At 47.0% G+C, this 21279-nt stretch overlaps 1 protein-coding gene across 5 annotated transcripts; it reads right to left on the bottom strand.

The window, feature by feature from the left end:
* Window positions 1-214: 214 nt before the first annotated feature.
* exoc1 (exocyst complex component 1) lies at window positions 215-20788 on the bottom strand. Of its 5 annotated transcripts, none has more exons than XM_018733176.2 (20): window positions 20650-20788; window positions 17131-17265; window positions 16799-16929; window positions 10707-10866; window positions 10406-10423; window positions 9797-9984; window positions 8078-8305; window positions 7847-7979; window positions 7469-7578; window positions 5826-5975; window positions 4712-4817; window positions 3957-4001; window positions 3443-3606; window positions 2654-2761; window positions 2488-2561; window positions 2171-2399; window positions 1839-2022; window positions 1559-1758; window positions 1093-1287; window positions 215-957 (listed from the first exon to the last, which is right to left on the bottom strand). In XM_018733176.2, the coding sequence occupies exons 2-20, from the start codon at window positions 17252-17254 to the stop codon at window positions 805-807; spliced, it is 2700 nt and encodes an 899-aa protein (XP_018588692.1). In that variant the 5' UTR covers window positions 17255-17265; window positions 20650-20788; the 3' UTR covers window positions 215-804. The 5 variants fall into 5 exon arrangements, with proteins under 5 accessions (XP_018588692.1, XP_018588693.1, XP_018588695.1 ...); XM_018733177.2 differs by having other exon boundaries at window positions 17131-17262; XM_018733179.2 differs by lacking the exon at window positions 3957-4001.
* Window positions 20789-21279: the final 491 nt, after the last annotated feature.

Raw genomic sequence — 21279 nt, 5'->3', positions numbered from 1 at the left:
ATAATGCTTCTTATTTGGTGGCCATAGGGTGTACAGGGGACGTAGCCTGGCTACAGAAGGGTTGTTGAGTCAAGTACCTGGTACAACAGATCCGAAAGCGAGACACTTTAAAACCGAACAGCTGCAATAAAACACACCAATCGCTACACCAATGCTGCTCCTCACAATGGTGATCGATGAATGAAACAAAGGCACATGACACACCGTGAGAGCAGAAGCCATTTATTGAACATGTGGAAATGACATGGCTGTAGACTGCGCGAGTCCAACACAACGCACATCATAGTCTGGGCTCAATAAGGCGACTAATGTTCTCGTTGCGCTGCGTCAAGCTGCTCCTTGGTAGCAGGGCCTGCACTTCAATGCTGTCATTTCTGAGAAATGAACAGAGGTGCTCCTCAAATTGCGAGAATGTAGTGAACCAGACAACAAATGCAGTGGGGAGTAAGGGGGCTCCAGAGCTGCTTTCCTGCCGCAATAGTGTTTACCTTCACTGCAGCACTGGGACAGGGACAGATGGGGCGAATCCTGTAGTGCAGCTGCCACTAACCACAGCAAGGGAGACTTTAGGAATTAACTAGTGGATTACACGTCAATTAGTGAGTAATAGAGGACATACTGTGCAAAGAGGGCAGTGTGAAACAGTGAACAGACGGGGGTCTTCGAGGACCCGGTGTTTAATGCTACAGACCTTAGTGCTCTGCGAGAAAGACCATCGTGATGTGTGCAAAAGCGCAGCCGTGTGACCATTGGGGCAGTGCTGACACTGACACTTGCAGAGCAGCGAGACGGACGTGGAGCACATCAGTGCGACTGGGCAATGCTTGAGAAGTACTCCAGGATGTCCTGGATGGTGAAGTCCATGGTGATTCCTGATCCTGGGTAGCAGCGGCCAATCAGGTCCTCAAAGTGCTTGTACTGGCAGATGAATTCGTCCTGCATCGAGTGCCACACCACCTGTTGGACATAGAGGACACTGCAATGGCCCGAGCAGCATAGGGTGTTCCGGTACCACGGCCACCGGAGCATCGGGAAGATACCAATGACCCTCTGTGAAGCTGTTTTGTACACGAGTGCTGTCACCTCCCTCACCTGCAGCAGGTTCTCCTCCTCACAGAGGTGCTTGTCCACTTTTTTGTACAGGTTGTCCAGGCCTTTCTTCACCTCCTTGCCTGGGTACTCTTTGATGACCTTGCGCAGCTCCTGCTTGTTGAAGGCCAGCTGGTAGCTCACCTCCTCCTCACGCACCCCCTGTGCCACACGGGCCTCGACACCTTCAAAGAAATGCTGCACGCGTGGGCGCACGCACGCACACACACACACACACACACACACACACACACACACACACACACACATTAGCAGTACGCACAAAGTCAGTGTGCTCAAAACAAGAACTTATATCCAGGTTCTGCATTCTTCAAGAAACGGACACAAATAAATCAGGTTGCACACTTGGGCCCAGAGACACTCAAAGCTCTCAGCCCAGTTACTCCCAAATGAACAGAGGGAGCTCCCTTCTACCCCACATCACCCGCTAACACACAAACAGGCTCACGTTGAGCTTCTCCAGGGGCTGGCCCAGCGAGTTTATCACGTAGGCCTGCAGATGCTCCGTGTACTTCTGCTTCGCCTCACGGCGCTCTGCCTCCAAGCAAGAAATCTTCAGCCGGGACAGGGTGGAGAAGATGTGATGGAAGTTCTCCATCATCACGACATCCCGAGGGGTCTTCTGGCTCTCGCTGGCCACTTTCTCCACTGCAAACAGGCACAGGGCTCTCTGTAAAGCACACGCACACACTCGTGCGCACACTCCAGGGCTGAGGTAACGTGTTTACCGTTCATGTATACAGCCCTGATGAGCTTCACGTAAGCCTTATCCAGGTCTCCTCGGCGCTCTGCGTTGCGGAAGATGGTTTCAGCCAACTCGGCAAACTCCTCGAACCCGGTGACAAATGGCAAGATGCCCACCTTGCTCTTCTTGGAGATCTTCACCTCCTCCATCTGTTTGATCTGGGTGGACTGGGTGCCAGGAGAGAAGTGATGGTGAAACGGGAACCGAGTGTGCGGTCTGCACCTGAGACCACCACATGTACAGTGTCTAGCGCCACCAGCTATGGCGCTTCGGAAACACTAGCAGAGCACCCCACCGCAAACAGGAGGCACTCACGATGCACTTGTCGAAGTTCCTCTTGACCGTGACCAGCACGTTGCCCAGGGTGGTGCTCAGGTACGAGGCTGGGTCCACGTTCTCCGCGGTCCACACATGGTGACTCATCTTGACCAGCATGTACAGCGAGTTGAAGCTGTCGATCTTGTCTCCAAGGGCAATGAGGTTGTTGAGCTCCACCTCGATGCTGTGGAAGATCTTATTCATCATGAGTCGCACTGTGTCCTTCCTGGGCAGGAGAGAGACAGTCCAGAAGGTCAGCGGCTTTGTGTAGGAACCACACCTTGTGTTTCTGCTCGTGAACAAAGGCCACTTACTCTGAGGACATAGAGTGTCTGTGGTCAGCAGCAGGGGGCACTCTAGAGCGCATGCCTCCATCCACTTCTTCGCTCTGCCAAAGAGGTGCTTGGTCACAAACTTTAGACACGTCCTTACCTTATGAAACTCCACTCTACGTGAGAAGTAAACGGAGAAAACACACACCTGGACCCCTCCGACAACAGGCTGCTGCTGGAGCTTGAAGAATTTGCTGATGAAGTCCTGCTCGGCGAGACAGAGCGGCTCAAGTTCGCTGAGGACCTGCTCAAATATCTGCGGGCGGAAAGAGACGGGCAGAGATGGTGAAAGGGCTCGCTCTACAACTGGAGTCTAAGCGGCTCTAAGGTCTACAGACTCGGCCTGTTTTACCGTTTTCAAAACGTGAGGCTTCAACAAACAGAACATGAATGAAAGAGAAGAAGCAGGACACAGTAACAGAAACAAGAGTTCTTATAACTCTAACAGCACCATCAGGGCCCCCACAGACTCTTGTTGTTTGTCAAACTGGTCTTTATTAAATGGCCAATGAATAAACGGCACAATTCAGACAACATTAAACAAAGTATGAGTAGGGGACTCACAATAATTTTAGCCTCAGAACAACATACTCGTGACTTCAGTTAAGCAGCGATTTCATGATTGTTACACACTGATTAGGTCCATTCTGATTAATCATATTTAAACTCAACTCTAAATCATTCTGTTGTTAACTCACTTGTGCCCTTTGGAGAACACCAATTCTTCAACACACAAATGTTTGTAACTTACGTTCTCTGTAAACAGCTGGCAGCGTAATGGCTAGAGCTGCTGCCTTTGCACTGAAAGGTCGCAGGTTCAAATCCCACCTCCTGCTGTCATATCCTTGAGTGAGGTACATACCCTAAATTGCTGCAGTAAAATTACCCAGCTTTATAAAAGGAATGGCCAGAGCAGCACTGAGAACTGCCTGCTTACCTTGTCGAACTTGGTCCTGTCGGCAACGTCCAGGTCCGAGGCAGACATGTTGCCCATGTCGAGCAAGGACGACGACTGGGAGCGTCGGCTGCTGGAGCCCTGCACGGCCAGCTTGTTGAGGCTCGAGGTGGAGCCCGTCAGCTTGCCCGAGCTGCCATGGAGACCTGCCGCATGGCGGGAAATGCTGTCGTGAACGCGTGAGCATAGGGACAATGAACCGAACAGGTCTCGGTCAGCTGTGTGACTCAGAGATTGTCAGCCTGGGATGCTCACATAGTCCCACAGGTGAGACAAAGCTTGGAGTGATCACTGACCACTGAGAAAAGAGCTGAACAGGTGCTGTTTTTAAGGTGCTCTTTGGAAAACGTGTGTGAGTGAAGGATTCTGGGAGTCATCTCCCTGTCAAAGTGGGAATTCTGCGCTAACTGAATATGGAGGTTGCAGGAAGGAAAAGAAGGTCACAGGGGATGTTCAAGCGGAGGGAGGAACTGTGGGATGTGTGTGTGATACTCACTCTCTGTCTCCTGTTTGAGTGCGCTCTCTTTCCGAGGAAGCGTAGCTGGCAGCCAGTTAGATGGCAGGCATCAAAGACAGAGACACGTTAGCGAACATTAGCCACACGTTAGCCAAACGCTAGCCGAACGTTAGCCAAACACTAGGCGAACAGTAGCCACGCTCTGCTGCAATGTGTGCCAGGTTAGTTGTACACATTAATCTCACATGTTGAACGCTGACATGCAATGCATCGCCACGAGGTGAAATGTGCAGGGAAGTTTCTGGAAAACAAATATCTTCATTTTGTTTTCATTATAAAGCTTTGTAAGGCTGCATGACATTGAAACTGGTGAGAGAAAAGGAGGAGTACTGCATTTCACCGCAGTGGCATGAACCCCAACACAGGAGTGCTGATTCCAGGCCAGATGAAGCAGATCACTCTTACTTTGTGTACCCCTTTCTCTAGGGCTTATAAACAAACAAGCATTCCAACTATAACTCATTTGAGCACACACACCGATTGTATCTTCCAGTGTCATTAGCTGTATTCCTTTTGCATGCTGATTCAATTTCACACTTATCGTTGAAAAGCTACAAAAGTGACCCAGGGCACAACATGCAGAAGTGACTGCTGTCAGTGATACACAAAGTGACATGAGAATGACTGAACAAGCAGGGGAAGGATGTGATGAGCAATGAGCAGCACTGCACAGCCTCAGGCCCCCCTGTGCAAACACACACGTGTGACAGGACTCAAGAGCACGGAAACCTCACCAAACTTCTTCCCTTCCTTGCTCGTGCCCGTCATTTTGATCTTCGCCACTTCAAAGAAATCCTTAATTTCCCGCTCGTACAGTCTGGTCATGTAATCGACATATGTCTGGGAAGTGGGAAAGAGCAATAATAGATGAACAGAAAGCCATCAGCTCTACTGTGTCCATGGTATGGTATGGTACGGTACAGTATGGGCATGTCGCCACGAGACAAACCTGAATCACAGATGCATATCCATGGGTGGACATGGAACTGTCTCCCTGTCATCGCATGTTTAAGGTATCATTAGGTAAAAAGGTGCAACATATACTAATACAGTAAGCACGCATGTAAAGATGGCGATCATGTAAAGGTGACTATCTCTGAGCGCTGTTCTTTTCACAACAAGAGTGCAGTGGCCGTGGCGCTGGTCTGTGGTTCTATTTTCCCATTGAGAGCGACAGCCATGACAGCAGCAGGGTTTTTCATATGTGCCACTGACCCCGTGGAGGCCAGTCGTGCTGTGCTTTGCGTTGCCCGGCTCTGCTGCTTTGGGTGGCCTCCAGCAAGATGCGGACCTACAGATGGGTGTCGGACTGTGTGAACAGATGAGATCATGGAGGTGCGGTGAGAGAAGAGGTGGTGGGCTTGATATCCCTGTGAACTGTGGGCTGTACAACCCTACACCACACCATGGTTGGGGAACGGACCTGTAGTCCGGACACTGAGCTCACTACAAGCGAAGGATGTAGCATGAGACGTCGTCAGCGCCACAGTTGGGATGCTTCAGACAAGGAGCTCTGACTGAGACCTGAAGAGGCTTCCTTGATCAGTAGACTGATCCAGTTGAGCTGCCAGTGCGTGTTTTTTGTTTATCTACACACTTTCATCTCTGTGGGTGTGGCATTCATCTACTCTTCTGGAGTTATTCCGATGACTTCCTTCACTGCTTTGCTCCGTGCGTGCGCCCTGCTGCAGCCCTGGGCAGTTTCCCTTAGGATCCATTAATCCATTCATCCATCCACTCATCCATCCAGATGATGACCATGTCTGTTGTGTAAATTATTCAAATAGTAGTGATGATGCAGATAGTGAAAATGGTGTAGATGATGCAAATGGCACAGACAGCTCTCACCCCCATGAGACCCTCATACTTCTCCCGCTGCGTGTTCTTCAGCCACTCCATGAGCTTGGCGTATCGCAGCAAGTCGCGATGAAGCGGGCTGTGCTTGGGTAGCATGAGCTCCATCGAGTGCTGGCTCAGGCTGGAGCTCTGGTCATGGCCCTGGACACAGCAGAGGTGTAGGGGGCGTCACTCAGTGCTGGACGGACGAACACACACACACACACACACACACACACACACACTTACATTTATTCATTTAGCAGACGCTTTTGTCCAAAGTGACGTACATCTCAGCAAAAGTACAATTTGTGCATTACATTAAGAGAAAGAGACATGGCTGCAGACACGTGACTCTCAAGTAAACCTAGTTTGTTACCTTCCACACGAAAGCAGGCAGACAGACCCACACAATAATACAACATGTCCAGTATGGCAGCCACTAGTACAATAACACACACACACACACACACACACACACACACACACACACACACACACACACACACACACACACACAGGCTGAAGCCGCTTGTCCTGAGTGGGCTTGTGGCGAACCGGAGCCTAACCAACACAGGGCACAAGGCTGGAGGGGGAGGGGACACATCCCAGACGGAACGCCAGTCCGTCACATGGCACCCCAAGGGGGACTAGAACCCCAGACCCACCAGAGAGCAGGACCCAGTCAAACCCGCTGTGCCCATGTTGACTGAAACTGATGACCGCCTGCCATGATGGATGAGACGTACCTTTGTGAACTTGGACATCAAGTTATCACTCATCTACAATGTTATTAATAGTTGTAAATTGACTTTTTTATAATTTAGAATGACCAGGAAGAAGGGAGGGGGGCAGCCAGTGGCACTTGGAACCCAGAGTTTTTTTCTCCCTTGACTCAGTTAGGAGTTTTGTTTCTTTTTTGTGTGGCCAGTAGACAAACTTATAGCTTTAATAACTGTACGGATAATGTATTACTCTAATATATAGTCAACTGTCTTGTTCCTTATGCTCTCTCTTGTCTTATGCTTTTGTTCAGCACTCTGTGTCACTGTATGAGGAGAGCTTTATAAAAATACATTGAATTGAACTTACTCAGCAATGATTTAAAGCTATAAGATGGTGTAAGACTAAACACCACCCAGTGCACAAACAGGCTCCGTCTCCATGCTTGATGGCCTTGCTCCGGTGGAAGTTTGTGCAAACAGATACTGGCCAAGCAAACCTGCTTTCTGCACTGCACACCACCACTGTCCAGTCAGCAAGGAGAAAACTCTGACCCTGTTGCCGAGGTGAAGCCCAAGGTTAGAGATCATGCTTTCTGAAATGCAAGGGAACGCACCCAGGTCTCCTGTCAATGAGACAGCTGTGAGGCTGTGTGATCTGGGATTACATAGCCATCACGTTAGTGGGAGCGCAGGGTCGCAAAGAAACACTCCGAAGGTTAATGTGGTGAGCCAGGGAGACCGCCCTCCACGATGGGGTACTCACAGGAAGTGACAGGTAGGAGGCCCTATAGAACTGAGGAAGGGTCATTCTGAAGTGGCTGAAGTGGTTGAACTGACAGAGAACAGGAGCAGGGAGGTTGAGTGAAACAGTAGAGTGTGCCGCAACAAAGAGCCACTGAAATACCACGGTAAGCTTCCCATTGAAGGTACCTGATGGACAAACACGTTGTTGAGGTGGTTGGTGAGTCTGCGGGCGAAGGCGTCTCTGAGTTCTGCAAAGAGCAGCTGCTGCTGCTTCACGGCAAGCAGTCGGTCATGGCCTGTAGGAGAGAGCAGGAGTGACGTTCATTCCTGCGCGCACATACACATTTACCCACACTCACATGCATGTATTTCAATAGACACAAACATTCAGCGGTCTTCTTTCACTCATTCATATGCACACACTAATGCACCCTGGCTCCTTGTGATGCAAAACAGCCAAGCTACACATTTTCCACTTGTATTTACCCTCTGAAAAGAGACACGATTTACGAAAAAAATGTACTAAGCATAGAGGAGGAGCCACTTTCACGTACATACGCACACCTGGTCTCAGAGCTACGTTCATGCAGTGCAGTAGCGCCTCCGAGGCATTGATGCAGGCCTCGATGCCCTTAGGCGAGGACAGGTCCCCTTCTTGCAGAGCCCGGATGTGTCCCTTCGACAGGTCCATGTAGTTCTGTGCAGAGAGAGACTTTGTGAGAAGGTCTGTGAGGCCTGACACATTTTTATTTAAAAAAAAAAAAAAAAAAAAAAAAATGCACGGTCCTCACTCACCACTAGGAACTCAATCTCCTCAAGCAGGTGCACATTGTTGGTGCTGCTCAGCTGGATGAGGCGGTTGCTCTGAGAGATGTGGTCCATCTGCTCCTTCACGCTCTGCAGCATCTCCTCATAGCTGCTCAGCTTGCCTTCGATGGTGTCCACCTCTGCCAAAGCCTCGTCCAGCAGCTGCATCAGAATGTTCACCTGTTTCTCTGACGCCATGATCGACTGGATGTTCGCCTGTCAGAGAGCCACAACATATTCAGACACAGGTGGTGCATTTAACTGAACAGCTGCTCATATTACGGCTCACTGATGCAGAACTTCCCCAAAGACCACTGAATGGCACATCATCAACCATGAGTCAGCCATACGTTGCTCTGGAAAAAAAACATCTGCTAAATGAATAAATGGAGGTTTAGGTGCAGGTCTCACTCAGCCATTCGGCATTGCTCCTATTCTATTAATTTAAGTGTATGGACTAAAAGCGGCATGTTCTTCATTCTCAACATGCTAACAGTAAATAGAAAGGTTTGAAAAGAAGTGCAAAAATTGTACACGCCAAGAACGCCTCATTCTATTTAAAGTTTGTTCATTAATGTTGCCTGATACATTGATTTATATATGCTATTCGTACACACATGCCGTGACCTAGAGCGTGTGATGGTCAGCAATGGCAGTACAGACATTTTCTTCATTTTGCTCAATTATCTATTTCCTTTTGCAATAATGGGCACCAGGTGTGGAGTTATGACAAATGATCCTTTTTAATAACAACATAGTAAATCTCTGAGTGATAATTCCCTCAATTTATTTACAATTTCTTATAATTTAATGCTGAATCTAACTTGTCAATACTGTGAACACATCTTCTCAACTTTAAAGAAATGTCATAGTAAAACTGGCCCCTTTTCTGGCGTCTACAATTTTGGCACAGGTTATGAGATTGCTCTGGCCTGCTCTTACATTTACTCATTTAGCTGATGCTTTTCTCCAAAGCATCTTACAATGTTCAGCTACTTACAGTGATTTACCCAGTTATACAGCTGGGTAATTTTACTGCAGCAATTTAGGGTAAGTACCTTGCTCAAGGGTACTAGAGCTAGAAGTGGGATTTTAACCTGCGGTCTTTGGGTCCAAAGGCAACAGGTCTACATTTACATTTAGCAGATGCTATTCTCCAAAGCGTACATCTCGTAGAAAATACAATGTGTTCATTACCTTAGGAGAAAGAGACATAGCTGAAGATGTGTGATTCTTAAGTACAGTTAGTTTCCTTCACTATATGAACTGGCATTCATCACACAAGTAGCTGCGTAAAACTTTATCAGAATATCACCGATTCCTAATCACCTTCCTAGTAGTTTTTTTTTGATATATACATACAAACATTTACATCACATTGCAGGAGTGGCTCTGTAAAGGACTGATCCACACATGATCATGAACACTTATACCTTACATGAACTTAAGAGATTGTGGACGAAGTGAGTCCGGAAGAGATGAGTTTTAAGACCTTTTTTAAATGTGGACAGTTCTGAGTAAGTGGGGGAGGTTGTTCCACCACAACGGAGCCAGAACGAGAACCTCTGTGCTTTACCTTTCGAGCACGGGACCACCAAGCGGGCAGATGTAGAAGAGTACAGCAGCCTGGTTGGGGAGTAGCGGATGCTCAAGTTCTAACCACTCAGCTCTAACCACTAGGCTACCAGCTGCTCTTATCCTACTTACCCCATCCAGAACCTGCAGCTCGCTGGAGAGCTTCTCAGCAAAGGCCTCTGCATTTGAGATGGCGTACTCGCACACTTCCATCATGCTCTCAATGTCCTGCTCCTCTCGGGCGTTCAGCTCCTGGTAGTCGTCCAGCGTATCCTCGTCTGCCCCTGTCACGCTCTGGCTCTCCCCACTCGGAACAGACTCTGCAGGGGACAAGGGACACACCTGGTGCCTCACACAACATTCATTCATCGTGGACACACTTCACAGAGAGCAAGAAACAAAATACTTTGACTCCTTAAAGGAGACATAACAGAGACTGACTTTTCAAACAACATATGCAATGGATCCACAATGGAACCTTACTTCGCAAGAAACAGCACTACACCACACCAAACAAACAACTGCAACTCGCATCTGTTCCCTACAGTCGCTGCACACACCTGCCAAACAACCCACCACTGTCACACTTCAGAGTTACTTCAGCGCAGAACGAAAAATGTCCAAAAGCCACAGCTCCACAGAAACTGATGAGAGTCGTGAAGACATTTTGATAAAAGATGGGTCAAGACACTGAGTATGAAAGAAACAGGCAAGAAAAGGAAACAGTGAAGCATTACCAACCTTCAGTTTTGGGAAGCTCTGGCAGGTGAGTGGATAGGGGAGAAGAGTAAAGAACAGAAACTCTGTTACATGTAGATGTAGCTACATCGAGGCCTTAGAAGACTAGAGAGACACTGTTGCATGTAGAAGTAGTCACATCAAGGCCTCGGAAGACTAGAAGTGCACACTCAGAATGGATAACTGTTAGCGTTCAATTAGGGGGGAATAGCAGACCTACATGTCAGGCAAACTATGGTATCACAGAGGAGGAAAGCAGATTCACTCATCAGACAGATTGTGGTATTAAAGGAAGGTCATCTACCTTCAAGCAGCTGGGAACTGACGTTGACAAACTCAACCTTCTTCCTCAGGTACCTCTGGTTGAGCTTCCAGATGCATGAGATAAAGGAGTTCTTCTCAGCTGTACTACTGGCCACCCACTTGTAGACTTTCTCGAAATGGAGGTCAAACTCTGGGTTCTCCTATGAAAAGAAGATGGAATGCATAAGAGTCAGCTAGGACTCACAACCCACCTCAGAAAAGATGATAGTTTTAACTTTTAATGATTTATCTGATGTAGCAGCTATCCACATGACACGTTATAGAAAGAAATCAACTGCTCAGTCAAGAGCAAATCACTATGTTGAAGGGGCACTGAGAAGATGGTCCTGCAACTATTTATGACCTTTGGGTTTAGTCTAACCCATAAGGACGAGCAAACACACGGTCAGCTCCTTTGATAAGTCATATCCACAATGGGAGCAACATAAAGCCTGGTGTCAGTAACTCTTCTCAGGGGGCAAAGAGATGGTCCCAAAAGCCAGAGGTACCACATGTAGCAAATCCAAGTCTAGAATATCAGAAGTACTCAGGTGCCGATTACACATTACACACGTCTATGCTTTTTTGTATTAATTTTATCTTGACAGTATTTTCCTTTTGTTTTATTGTGTTATGCCATTGCTCTTGGGCAGCACACTGGCAAATCGGGAAGTGCTGGTATCTCGTAGCTCCTGGTCAGCGGGTTCGAATGAGCTGTCTCCAAAAATATCCACAGTGTCATTTGCAAAACACCAAATCAAATTTACATTTATTCATTTAGCAGATGCTTTTCTCCAAAGCAAAATACATCTCAGAGAATAATACAAAGTTCATTAGATCAACAGAAGGAAGAAGATTTGGATGCAGAGATGTGATTGTAGAGTAGTCAGTTTGTTACATGCCACCACATGAACCAGTGTACACCACACAAGTTGCTGCAAAAAGGTTTACCCATCAGCAGAGAAGTGAGTCCAAAAGAGGTGTTTTGAGACCCTTCTTAAATGTGGAGAGGTTCAACAGTTGTGAGCAAGAGAGGGAGGGCATTCCACCATACTGGAGCAAGGACTAAAAACCTTTGTGCTTTAGATTTTGGACCTCTTGTGTATAAGACCACCAAGTGGGGAAGCGTAGCAGTCTGGTTGGGGTGTAGCAGGCATTCAGGTCTCGTAGCTAAAGGGGAATAGATCCGTTGATGGTTTTGTAGGCTGCAACCTGAATTTGATCCGGGCTGCTATAGGAAGCCAATTCACAGAGGTGAGGAGGGGAGCTACATGGGAACGCTTTGGCAGGTCGAAGAACTCGTGCAGAAACTCTCCGTATCAGCCGGAGAGGTTTGATGGTAGAGGCCAGAGGGCCAGACAGGAGAGAGTTGGAGTAGTCCAGGTGGATATTACCACAGTCTGCACCAGGAGTTACGTAGAGTTTGCTGTAAGATAGGACGGGATGCTGTGGATATTATGCAGGATGTATCTGAAGGACTGGGTTGTGGGTTCGATATGCTGAGAAAAAACAGACTTCAATCAATCATTACTCCCAGGCTTTTAGCCAATGAAGCAGATAAAATGAGTGAGTTCTCCAGTCTGATAGAGAGGTCTGGACAGGACAGATCAGGTGGGAGATGAAGGATCTCTGTTTTTCATCAGGTAGAGGTCAGACATCCAGGCAGAGTTGTCTGAGAGGCAGGCGGCGATGTGCAAGGAAATGTCTGTAGCTCCAGGTGGAAAGGAGAGGAAGAACTGAGTATCATCAGGATAACAGTGGTAGGAGGATCCGTGAGAGGCGATGGTAATACTGAGGGAAGAGGTGTAGATTGAGAAGAGTGGGGGCCCCAGAACTGAGCCTGGTGGAACACCAGCTGAGAGAGGCTGAAGGAATGAACGAGAGCTACACCAGACCACTTGGTATGATATATCTGGGACTCAAACCAGTTCAGTGCTCTTCCTTTGATGCCAATCTGTCCAAGAGAACTACTCAAATCACACAAAGCTTCTTGTAATGAAACTAGACTGAATAAAGATGGCGCCGGTGTGTGGCGACGTGTTGATTGCTGATCCTCGCAGACTTCTTAGTGTGTATTGTTTTGTTTGTTTCACTATCCTTCCAGCCAGTTTACTTTCTTATTACTTATGACCGCCAAACACTTCTGCAAATATGTGAAACAGTGCGATTAGACAATTCTTGGCATTAGAGGGCTGAAGTTGCTACCTTCGGTATGCCGCTAACAACATGGCCGCAATGCACCTGGACCACTCAGAAGATGCAAGCTTGGAAACAGGGCCGCAGGGCTGGCGTACAGGTGAAAACGAAATGCTGCCTACAACCTGCAATGCCCAGCATTTTCCTGTCCAATGTTCAGTCTCTGGACAACAAACTGGACGATCTCAGAAGACGACTTAAATCCTGAAGAAACCTACGGAACTGCTGTGTTTCCTACTTTACGGAGACGTGGCTCACCGCCAGCATGTCGGACCACGCGGTCCAGCCCGAGGGCTTCTCAATTTACCGCGCAGATCAGACTGTTTCATTGGGTAAAAAAAGAGGAGGGGGCGTATGCTTTCTTATTAATGACGGATGGTGTACAAACGTGGAAGTGATTTCACAGAACTGCACTCTAGACCTTGAATACCTTCTGATCAAATGCTGACCGTTCTACCTCCCAGGAAGTTCTCGGCTGTGGTCATGACTGCGGTTTACATCCCACCCCAAGGGAACACACACAGCACTCTGAATGAACTGTACCACGTCGTCACAAAGTACGAGAACAAGCACCCAGATGGCCTGTTCATTATCTCTGGGGACTTTAACCAAGCCGACTTGAGGAATGTGTATCCAAAGTACCATCAGCATATCTCCTGCCCCACCAGAGACTCAAACACCCTCGACCACTGCTACACCTCACACAAAGGCGCGTACCGCTCCCTGCTACATCCACACCTCGGGCAGTCAGATCACGTCTCAATTCTGCTGCTCCCGGTCTACAAGCAGAAAGTGAAGCGAGAGGAACCTGTGACACATACTGTGCAGTGCTGGACACCAGAAGCGGAGGAAAGGCTCCAGGACTGCTTTGACTCAGTGGACAGGGACATGTTCAAAAACTCATTCTCCAATCTGGACGAGTATGCCACTGTGGTCACGGACTTCATCCGGTACTATGTAAGTGTCTGCATACCCCATGAATGCCCGCTCATTCCCTAACAAAAAACCGTGGATTACCGCCGAAATCCGAAATAAGATCCGCGCGCGAACCTGCGCATTTCAATCTGGAGACACGGACGCATACAAGAAGTGTAACTACGAGCTCCGCAAAGCCATCGCCAGCATGAAACGGGAATACAGCAGAAAGGTGGAATCAGAGTTTAACTGCACTCAAGACGCACGTGGGTTGTAGCAGGGAATCCAAAGTTTAACAGATTATAGACCACAGACATAACAATGTAATGTAATGTAATGCAATGCAATGCATAAGTTGTACTTTTACTGAGCTGTATGTCGCTTTGGACAAAAGCGTCTGCTAAATGAATAAATGTAAACGTAAATGTACAGACGCAGACACTGATGGGCGCAGCAGCGTTTCTCCCTGACGAACTGAACGCGTTTTACGGCCGTTTTGAGCTCACAACAAAGACCCCCAGTACGAGCTCCCACAGCGCTGCATGACTCCAGTCTCACTGTCTCTGTGGTACAAGTGAGGAAAACTTTTAGCCGAGTCAACATCCGCAAAGCTGCTGGTCCGGACGGAATTTCAGGACAAGTTTTAAAAACATGCAGTGAGCAACTGGCTACTGCATTCACGGACATATTTAACACCTCCTTAAATGCTCAACTGTACCCACCCATTTTAAAAAAACACCATTATCCCCAATCCTAACAAAAACAAAGTGAGCTGCCTTAATGAATATCGCCCAGTGGCACTGACCCCCACTGCAATGAAATACTTTGAGAGGCTGGTGTAAGGACACCATCCCAGACACTTTGGACCCACTGCAGTTTGCCTACTGCCACAACAGATCCACTGAAGATGCGATATCACACACACTTCACACCACTCTGGCTCACCTGGACAATAAAAATTGCTATGCAAGGCAATTATTTGTGGACCATAGCTTGGCATGCAACACTGTCATCCCAACCAAGCTGATCCACAAACTACTAGGTCTGAGACTGAGTGCCGCATTGTGCAATTGGATCCTGGATTTCCTCGCCGACAGACCCCAGCGTGTGCGGATTGGCAGCAATACCTCCTCCCCAACACTGGCACTCCACAGGGAAAGTGTCCTGAGCCCAGTGCTATACTCCCTGTTCACACATGACTGTGTGGCCAGTCACAGCTCCAACACCATCATAAAGTTTGCTGATGATACCACCATTGTGGGTCTGATCACCAACAATGATGAGACGGCCTACAGAGAGGAGGTGAGGCTCCTGGCAGAGTGGTGCCAGGACAACAACCTGTCTCTAAATGTCAGTAAAACTAAGGAGCTGGTGACTGACTTCAGGAAACAGGATACGGTTCAGGCACCCATCTACGTAGGAGGGGACATTGTAGAAAGGGTCAACAGCTTCAAATTCCTAGGAATCACCCTCACTGTGAACCTCACGTGGACTGAGCACACAGCATCAACGGCCCATCAACGTCTCCACTTCCTCAGGCGTCTGAAGAAAGCCAGAATGTCCACTAGAGTCCTCATCAGCAGTCCGGGACACCTACACCACACGCTGCCTCAGAAAGACGATGCGCATCGTGAAAGATCATAGTCACCCTGCACGGGCACTTTCCTCTTTTCTGCCCTCTGGAAAGCGGCTCAGGTCTATTCGAACCTGCACTGCTAGGTACAGGAACAGCTTTTACCCCACTGCTGTAAGAATATACAACACTCACCAGTGTGCCATCTTTTGTAACTAGAGTTGGACTGCTCCTTCCAAGCACATTGGTAGATTACATTGTCACTTTAAGCATTCTCATGTTCTGAGTTCTCTGGCTGTCTACTGTTATTTATTATTAGCATTACTCACTGTCATTGTTATTGTTTTGTTTGTGCAATATTTCTATTGTTTTTGTTCATAGTCTGTGGAGAAGCATTCAAGAAGAATTTCATGATATTTGTACATGGTACTTGTACCTATGACAATAAACTTGAAACTAGACTTGCAGAGAACCTGTTGTCCCATTTGGAATGTTCTATTTTCGTCCATGTTTTTTGGAAAAAGAAAGAATGTATGAAGGAAACTGCTGAAGTGAAACAGATCTGTACACATTATTCTTAGAAGATGCCAAGGCTGGAGGTTTTGACAAGGGCTGGACGGGAAACCCAATGAGTGCGATGCAACAAAAACCTGCCACCAAACCGCATATATAAGGGCTCTTTGGGTAGTCAGTCAGAGTGAGTCATTTGCAGATATGTCTGTGATCCTCCACCTCTGCATGCATAAATGAACAATCCTTGAGTCTCATTCTTAAGAGAAGCTTCTTCCACACTTGTAACACTCGTAACCCCTCTCTGCAGGGCAATTCATAAAGTATCACTTGCAGTAAATGAACAGTAAATCATATGCGGAAGGGCAAATTCGTTCATTATGATATCGCATTTCAAGGGAATTCTAGGCTTTCCTTCACCTTTTCAAATTCGTTTAGGTCTTTCTTTACAAGTACATTTATTTAAATGGTCTCTCCACAGGTCTCTCCTATGTGGCCTTCCTGCTACTGCTATCAAACCTCTGCAGCTTCTACAAAATGCTGCACTACACTACAGCAGAAGATGGGATTTGAACCTGGGTCCCTCAAGTCCAATGCAGTAACTCTAAACACCACATTGCCTGTTGCCGCAATGAGACTTCACCCAATGAGTTGATCTCAAGGAACACATCAATCCTGTCTGGTGAGGAACAGGTGATTAAGGGCACTACATCAGGACGGACATTTGAACTGGGGAGCTTCACAATGAGAAGTATGCCACCTGGTGCCACCTCTATCATGGACAATCCTGAATGGCAAAAATGTCTGTAACTAGACTGAGAAGCTGAGACCAACAAAGAATATCAGTGACTCTCTTCTCTGGAAAAACCACATGGTATCTCCATAGCATCTCATCTCACCTTGTTAGCATCTTTGGCGTCCACTTCGGTGAGGTCCCTCAGCTCCCAAGCCATCTGTCGCTTGTAGAAATCCCCCTTGTCCGACTTCTTCACCTTCACCACTTTCACCTGAACGGGCCGCTCCGTCGTCACTGAAGAGTAATAGGACACTTTCACCTTTAGAAGTGCTTCTCCGCAGCTGCTCCATGTAGAAGGAGACAAGCTGATTGGTCCGTCGCTCCGATGCTTAAACGTACGATGCAGCACCGCAGTGTCCCTACCATTGTGTTCTAGGACAGAACAGGTGCAAATTTACTTGTAATGCCACACTAACGGGGGCTTGTGAGACTTACCTGTGGCACACAGAAAGCAGTTCTTCTTCTTCTTCCCCGCCTTGCAGACATTCACAATTCCCAGCAGCCGCTCATCATTAGGAGTGAAGATGTCCCTCTGCAGCGCGTGCTTAATAGCCGTCATGTTGCTCCCTGCTGAAGGCAAGCAACTATTGTTCTGTTTGGGCTCATGGACATACCACACTGTTACACTTCTCAGGAAAGATATTACTGCAGTAACAATAACAAAATTTAGCCTTGCAACACAGTTTTTACAAGAGGTTACTGCCCATGAAACTGGGTAAAACTGATAGCCTGATGTCACAGCCGGGGTCTGTTGATAGGCTTCAGGAGGCCCATGAAGCACAAGCTGGCTTTGCAAAAAACACTAACTAAAAAAAAAAAAGGAAAACATAAAATAAAAATGTTTCTGTGCTATTATTATATGTGATATCACGCTACTCTGCAAAAACAGTGCAACACTTTGTGCAAGTATGGGTATTTTTATAGGAGCAGTCCTTAGCTTTTATCAGCTCCTTAAACAAGGCAGCAAAAGCATGATGTAGTAGCAGCACCATACTCTTAATCCAGCGCTACCAGTTTAGACATGACTGACATTTCTACAGAAGTCATCATGGGACCACCATTCACCAGATATTTGTCTACTTCTGCTCACTTGGTGGTCCCGCACACGAAAGGTAAAGCGCGGAAGTTCTCAGTTCTGGCTCCGTTGTGGTGGAATGACCTCCCCCTCTCACTCAGAACTGCTGAATCTCTGTCTATATTTAAAAAGGGTCTGAAATCTCACCTTTTCCAGACTCACTTCACCCAAGATCTCTCCTGTTCATGTCTGGTGTAAATGTTCATGCACTGTAACTTTATGATCACCCCCAGATAAGCCTTTACACAGCTACTTCTGTATTGTATGTGAATGTTTGTGTACCTTTAATACACACACAATATTAGAGAGAGAAAAAAAAAAAAACTGTAGGAAGGTCATCAGGAATAGTCTATTCTGAGTTTTATGCACCTAGTCGTGCGATGACTACCCCTACCCGCTCTAGAGAAAAGCATCTGCTAAATGAATAAATGTAAATTTCTGTGGAAATGGAGCACAACAGAAACCTGGTAAATGTCAAGTGGGTTTTTATTGTGTGTTGTATTATTTTTAAATGTGACGCTGCTCTGCCAATATCTCAGCTAAAAGCAGCTAGTCGCATGAAGAAAAGGCCACGTCAAAGCAAGTCACCATCATGAACATCATCACTAGTCATCACCACTTGCGCTCATCTTTGCTTCCACTGAGCAAACAGCACCACCTGGTGAATTTATAGGAACTGCATCTCCTGTACTGGATACACGAGGAGCCTCAGCACACCTAGGGTTTGAACCCTTAGAACTGCCTCAGTCTACTAAATGATTTGCAAAACCAGTAATCATAACAGCGACATATTTCAGCTTCTGAAATTTTTTGCCATGCACAAACTAGCAAAAATATTTACAGAAAGCCAAGTGATTGGTGAATATATGATGAAATTCAAAAAATGTTCCATAATTGATAAGTTGGTCCTCTGTCTTTAACACATTCAGCAATTTGAAAAGTTACTCTCTTATTATTAATCAGTCTTTATTTAGCTGATTCTTTTTTGTTGTGAGGGGGGCGTGGTGGCATGGCGGGTCTGGGGTTTGAGCCCTGCTTGGGGTGCTTCGGCCTTGCTTCCTGTGTTGCCAGGTAGGGCTCTGGCTCGCCGCGACCCCGCTCGGAACAAGTGGTTAACAATGGCTTGCTGGCTGGCTTTTTTGTAGTGAAGGAAGGTTTTAGTAAATAACTTTGATTAAACAGGATACAAACCAACTAAAACTAATAAAGCAAGTGAATTCCAGCTGTTGTCTTTGTGTGGCCTCTTACTGCTGTGGTGTTCAAGTAACCATTCATAACAAAAGACCAGCATGGGAACAAACACACAGTGCAACGGAAACGACGAGACAAGGTTGTCCACCGGAGCCCTTCACACTCCCCTCGCAATTCGCTCAGTAAGTGCAGGCCACGTGTGTTTCTCTGACACAGAAGCACATGGAAGCTCTGTTTCTTTCTTCACATTGTCTGACTGAAGCCAACAGCCACCTGTGACACAAACCCATCCGTACCGGCCTACTTTTCACCACAAGACACTGTGAAGATGCGCTGCTGTCACACAGCTCCTTGGCGGTGGCTTTGGACCCAGGTTCAGATCCAGCACAGTTTCTGTGGCGTTTGTATTTTCTCCCTGTGCTCATTTGGGTTTCCTCCAGGTGCTCGGGTTACCTCCCACAGTCCAAACAGATGTATTTCAGAGGGAGTGGTGACTGACTATTTTACATTTATTCATTTAGCTAATGTTTTTCATTTTTCGCAACTTGCAATGTTAATCTATTTACGGTTATTTACCCATTTATACAGCTGAGTAATTTTACTGGTGCAATTTAGGTTAAGTACTAAGAGTACTACAGCAGACCTTTGGATCCAAAGGCTGCAGCTCTAGTGACTTCACTACAAGTTGGACCACACACTCTAAAGTGCCTTCAGATAAATAGTGAGTGAGTGATCAAGTCTTATGCTGCTCTACTACATAGACACATGATCAGTGACTTCAGGGAGTGTAGTGCAGTGTGTCCAGTACTGTAACAACCTGCACTGAACACTCTACTGTAATTACATTAGTAGTCACAGGAAGTCACTTTGGATAAAACTATCTGTGAAAGGAATAAGTTTCACAGATAAATGTAACAAACTAAATCACATAAGTGTAAAGGGTGGAATCTGCTGAGAGCACATGAAGACTTAAAGGCAGCATCTTTCAGACTGCACATCTACGTTACATTAATGTAGAGGAAAAGAGGGCTCCGAGGTTCTTTGCAAACACAGACACACGCAGACACATATACTAGTGTGTACCTACATTTACGTTACATTACTTCATTTAGTAGACACTTTTCCTCCACAGCGACTTCCAAAGAACACCATGCGTTACCTGGGCTGGCCACACCTTATTCACCCAAAGTACTACTTCCAGTGAGTCACTCATCTACACGCCAGTGAATCACACTTTCTTTCTTTCTTTCTTTCTCTCTCTCACACACACACACACACACACACACACACACACACACACACAAAGAAAGAGCAATTTAAACTCACCAATTTACAAAGCATCATTTTTGACTGAGAGGAAACCAGAGCACCCATGGGAAACCCACACAAAACACAGGAAGAACACACACACACACACACGGCAGCGAAACACAAGGAGAGGCACAACGTCATTCATGCCACCCCACACACACACACACACACACACACACACACACACACACACACACACACACACACACACTGCATAGTGTGGCGTTTAAATTTAGTGCACCTACAAACAGAGCGTAGGACACACAACCGCGACTGCCCAGCAGCGTAGCTCACAAAATTTCTGTCATAAACTACTGTAAACAAAAAATGAAATATTACGTAACACACACAGCCTCAGACTTCACACAACAACGTACCCCGAAAGCTACTTTCTCACTCAGCGTTCTTACACTCTGAAGTTCTCCACTTCCATTAAAACAAATCCTGAAAATGTCTCTTGTCACACAAACGAAGTCGTCCGTTTTGGCTCGAGGAAGGGAGCTTCCGGACGACCACTTCCCGTTTCCGCTACAAAGCGGAAGTCGTGTGAGGCCTTGACCCACCCCCATCGCGAGTAGCGGCGCTGCTTTCGTAAGGTTACAGTTATAGTGAGAGTGACGTGGCGACAGGGGGCGGTCGCGGTCGCGGTCCTCGTCCTCGTCCTCGTCCTCGTTCTCGTCCTCCTCTTGCGCGCTTAATGTTCGGCATCGGTGCAACGAGTGACCGAATCAGTCAGTGATGTTGTTGTTCCGGAATGAACGTGTATCTACTCTGCAGTCCTGTGTGTGTGAAGCTCGGGCCTGAGCCTGAGCCTGAGCCTGAGGCAGCGCTTCGGACTTCCTCCACGACGAAGAAGAGCTTTAGTAGGAATTACTACACGACACAGTTAAATGTGTAGCTGTGTGACAGTTCTTGTAGCAAAATGTGCATTTTTCTTACACACAACATACACATAGATAGATAACAGCGCTCGCTGCATATTATACACACAAAACAAGCCACCCGGC

Source organism: Scleropages formosus, chromosome 9, assembly GCF_900964775.1.
Source record: "Scleropages formosus chromosome 9, fSclFor1.1, whole genome shotgun sequence".
NCBI lineage: Eukaryota > Metazoa > Chordata > Actinopteri > Osteoglossiformes > Osteoglossidae > Scleropages > Scleropages formosus.
Note: the sequence above shows the minus strand (reverse complement) of the source record. Positions and strands in the feature narration are given on the sequence as shown.

Coding starts and splice junctions, on each gene's coding strand:
- exoc1 (XM_018733176.2), bottom strand. CDS start 17,254: ATGACGGCTATTAAGCACGCGCTGCAGAGGGACATCTTCACTCCTAAT. Junction 7,980..8,077: donor AGGAGATTGAGTTCCTAGTG/GTGAGTGAGGAC, acceptor CTCTCTGCACAG/AACTACATGGACCTGTCGAA. Junction 5,976..7,468: donor ACAACGTGTTTGTCCATCAG/GTACCTTCAATG, acceptor TGCTGTGTCCAG/GGCCATGACCAGAGCTCCAG.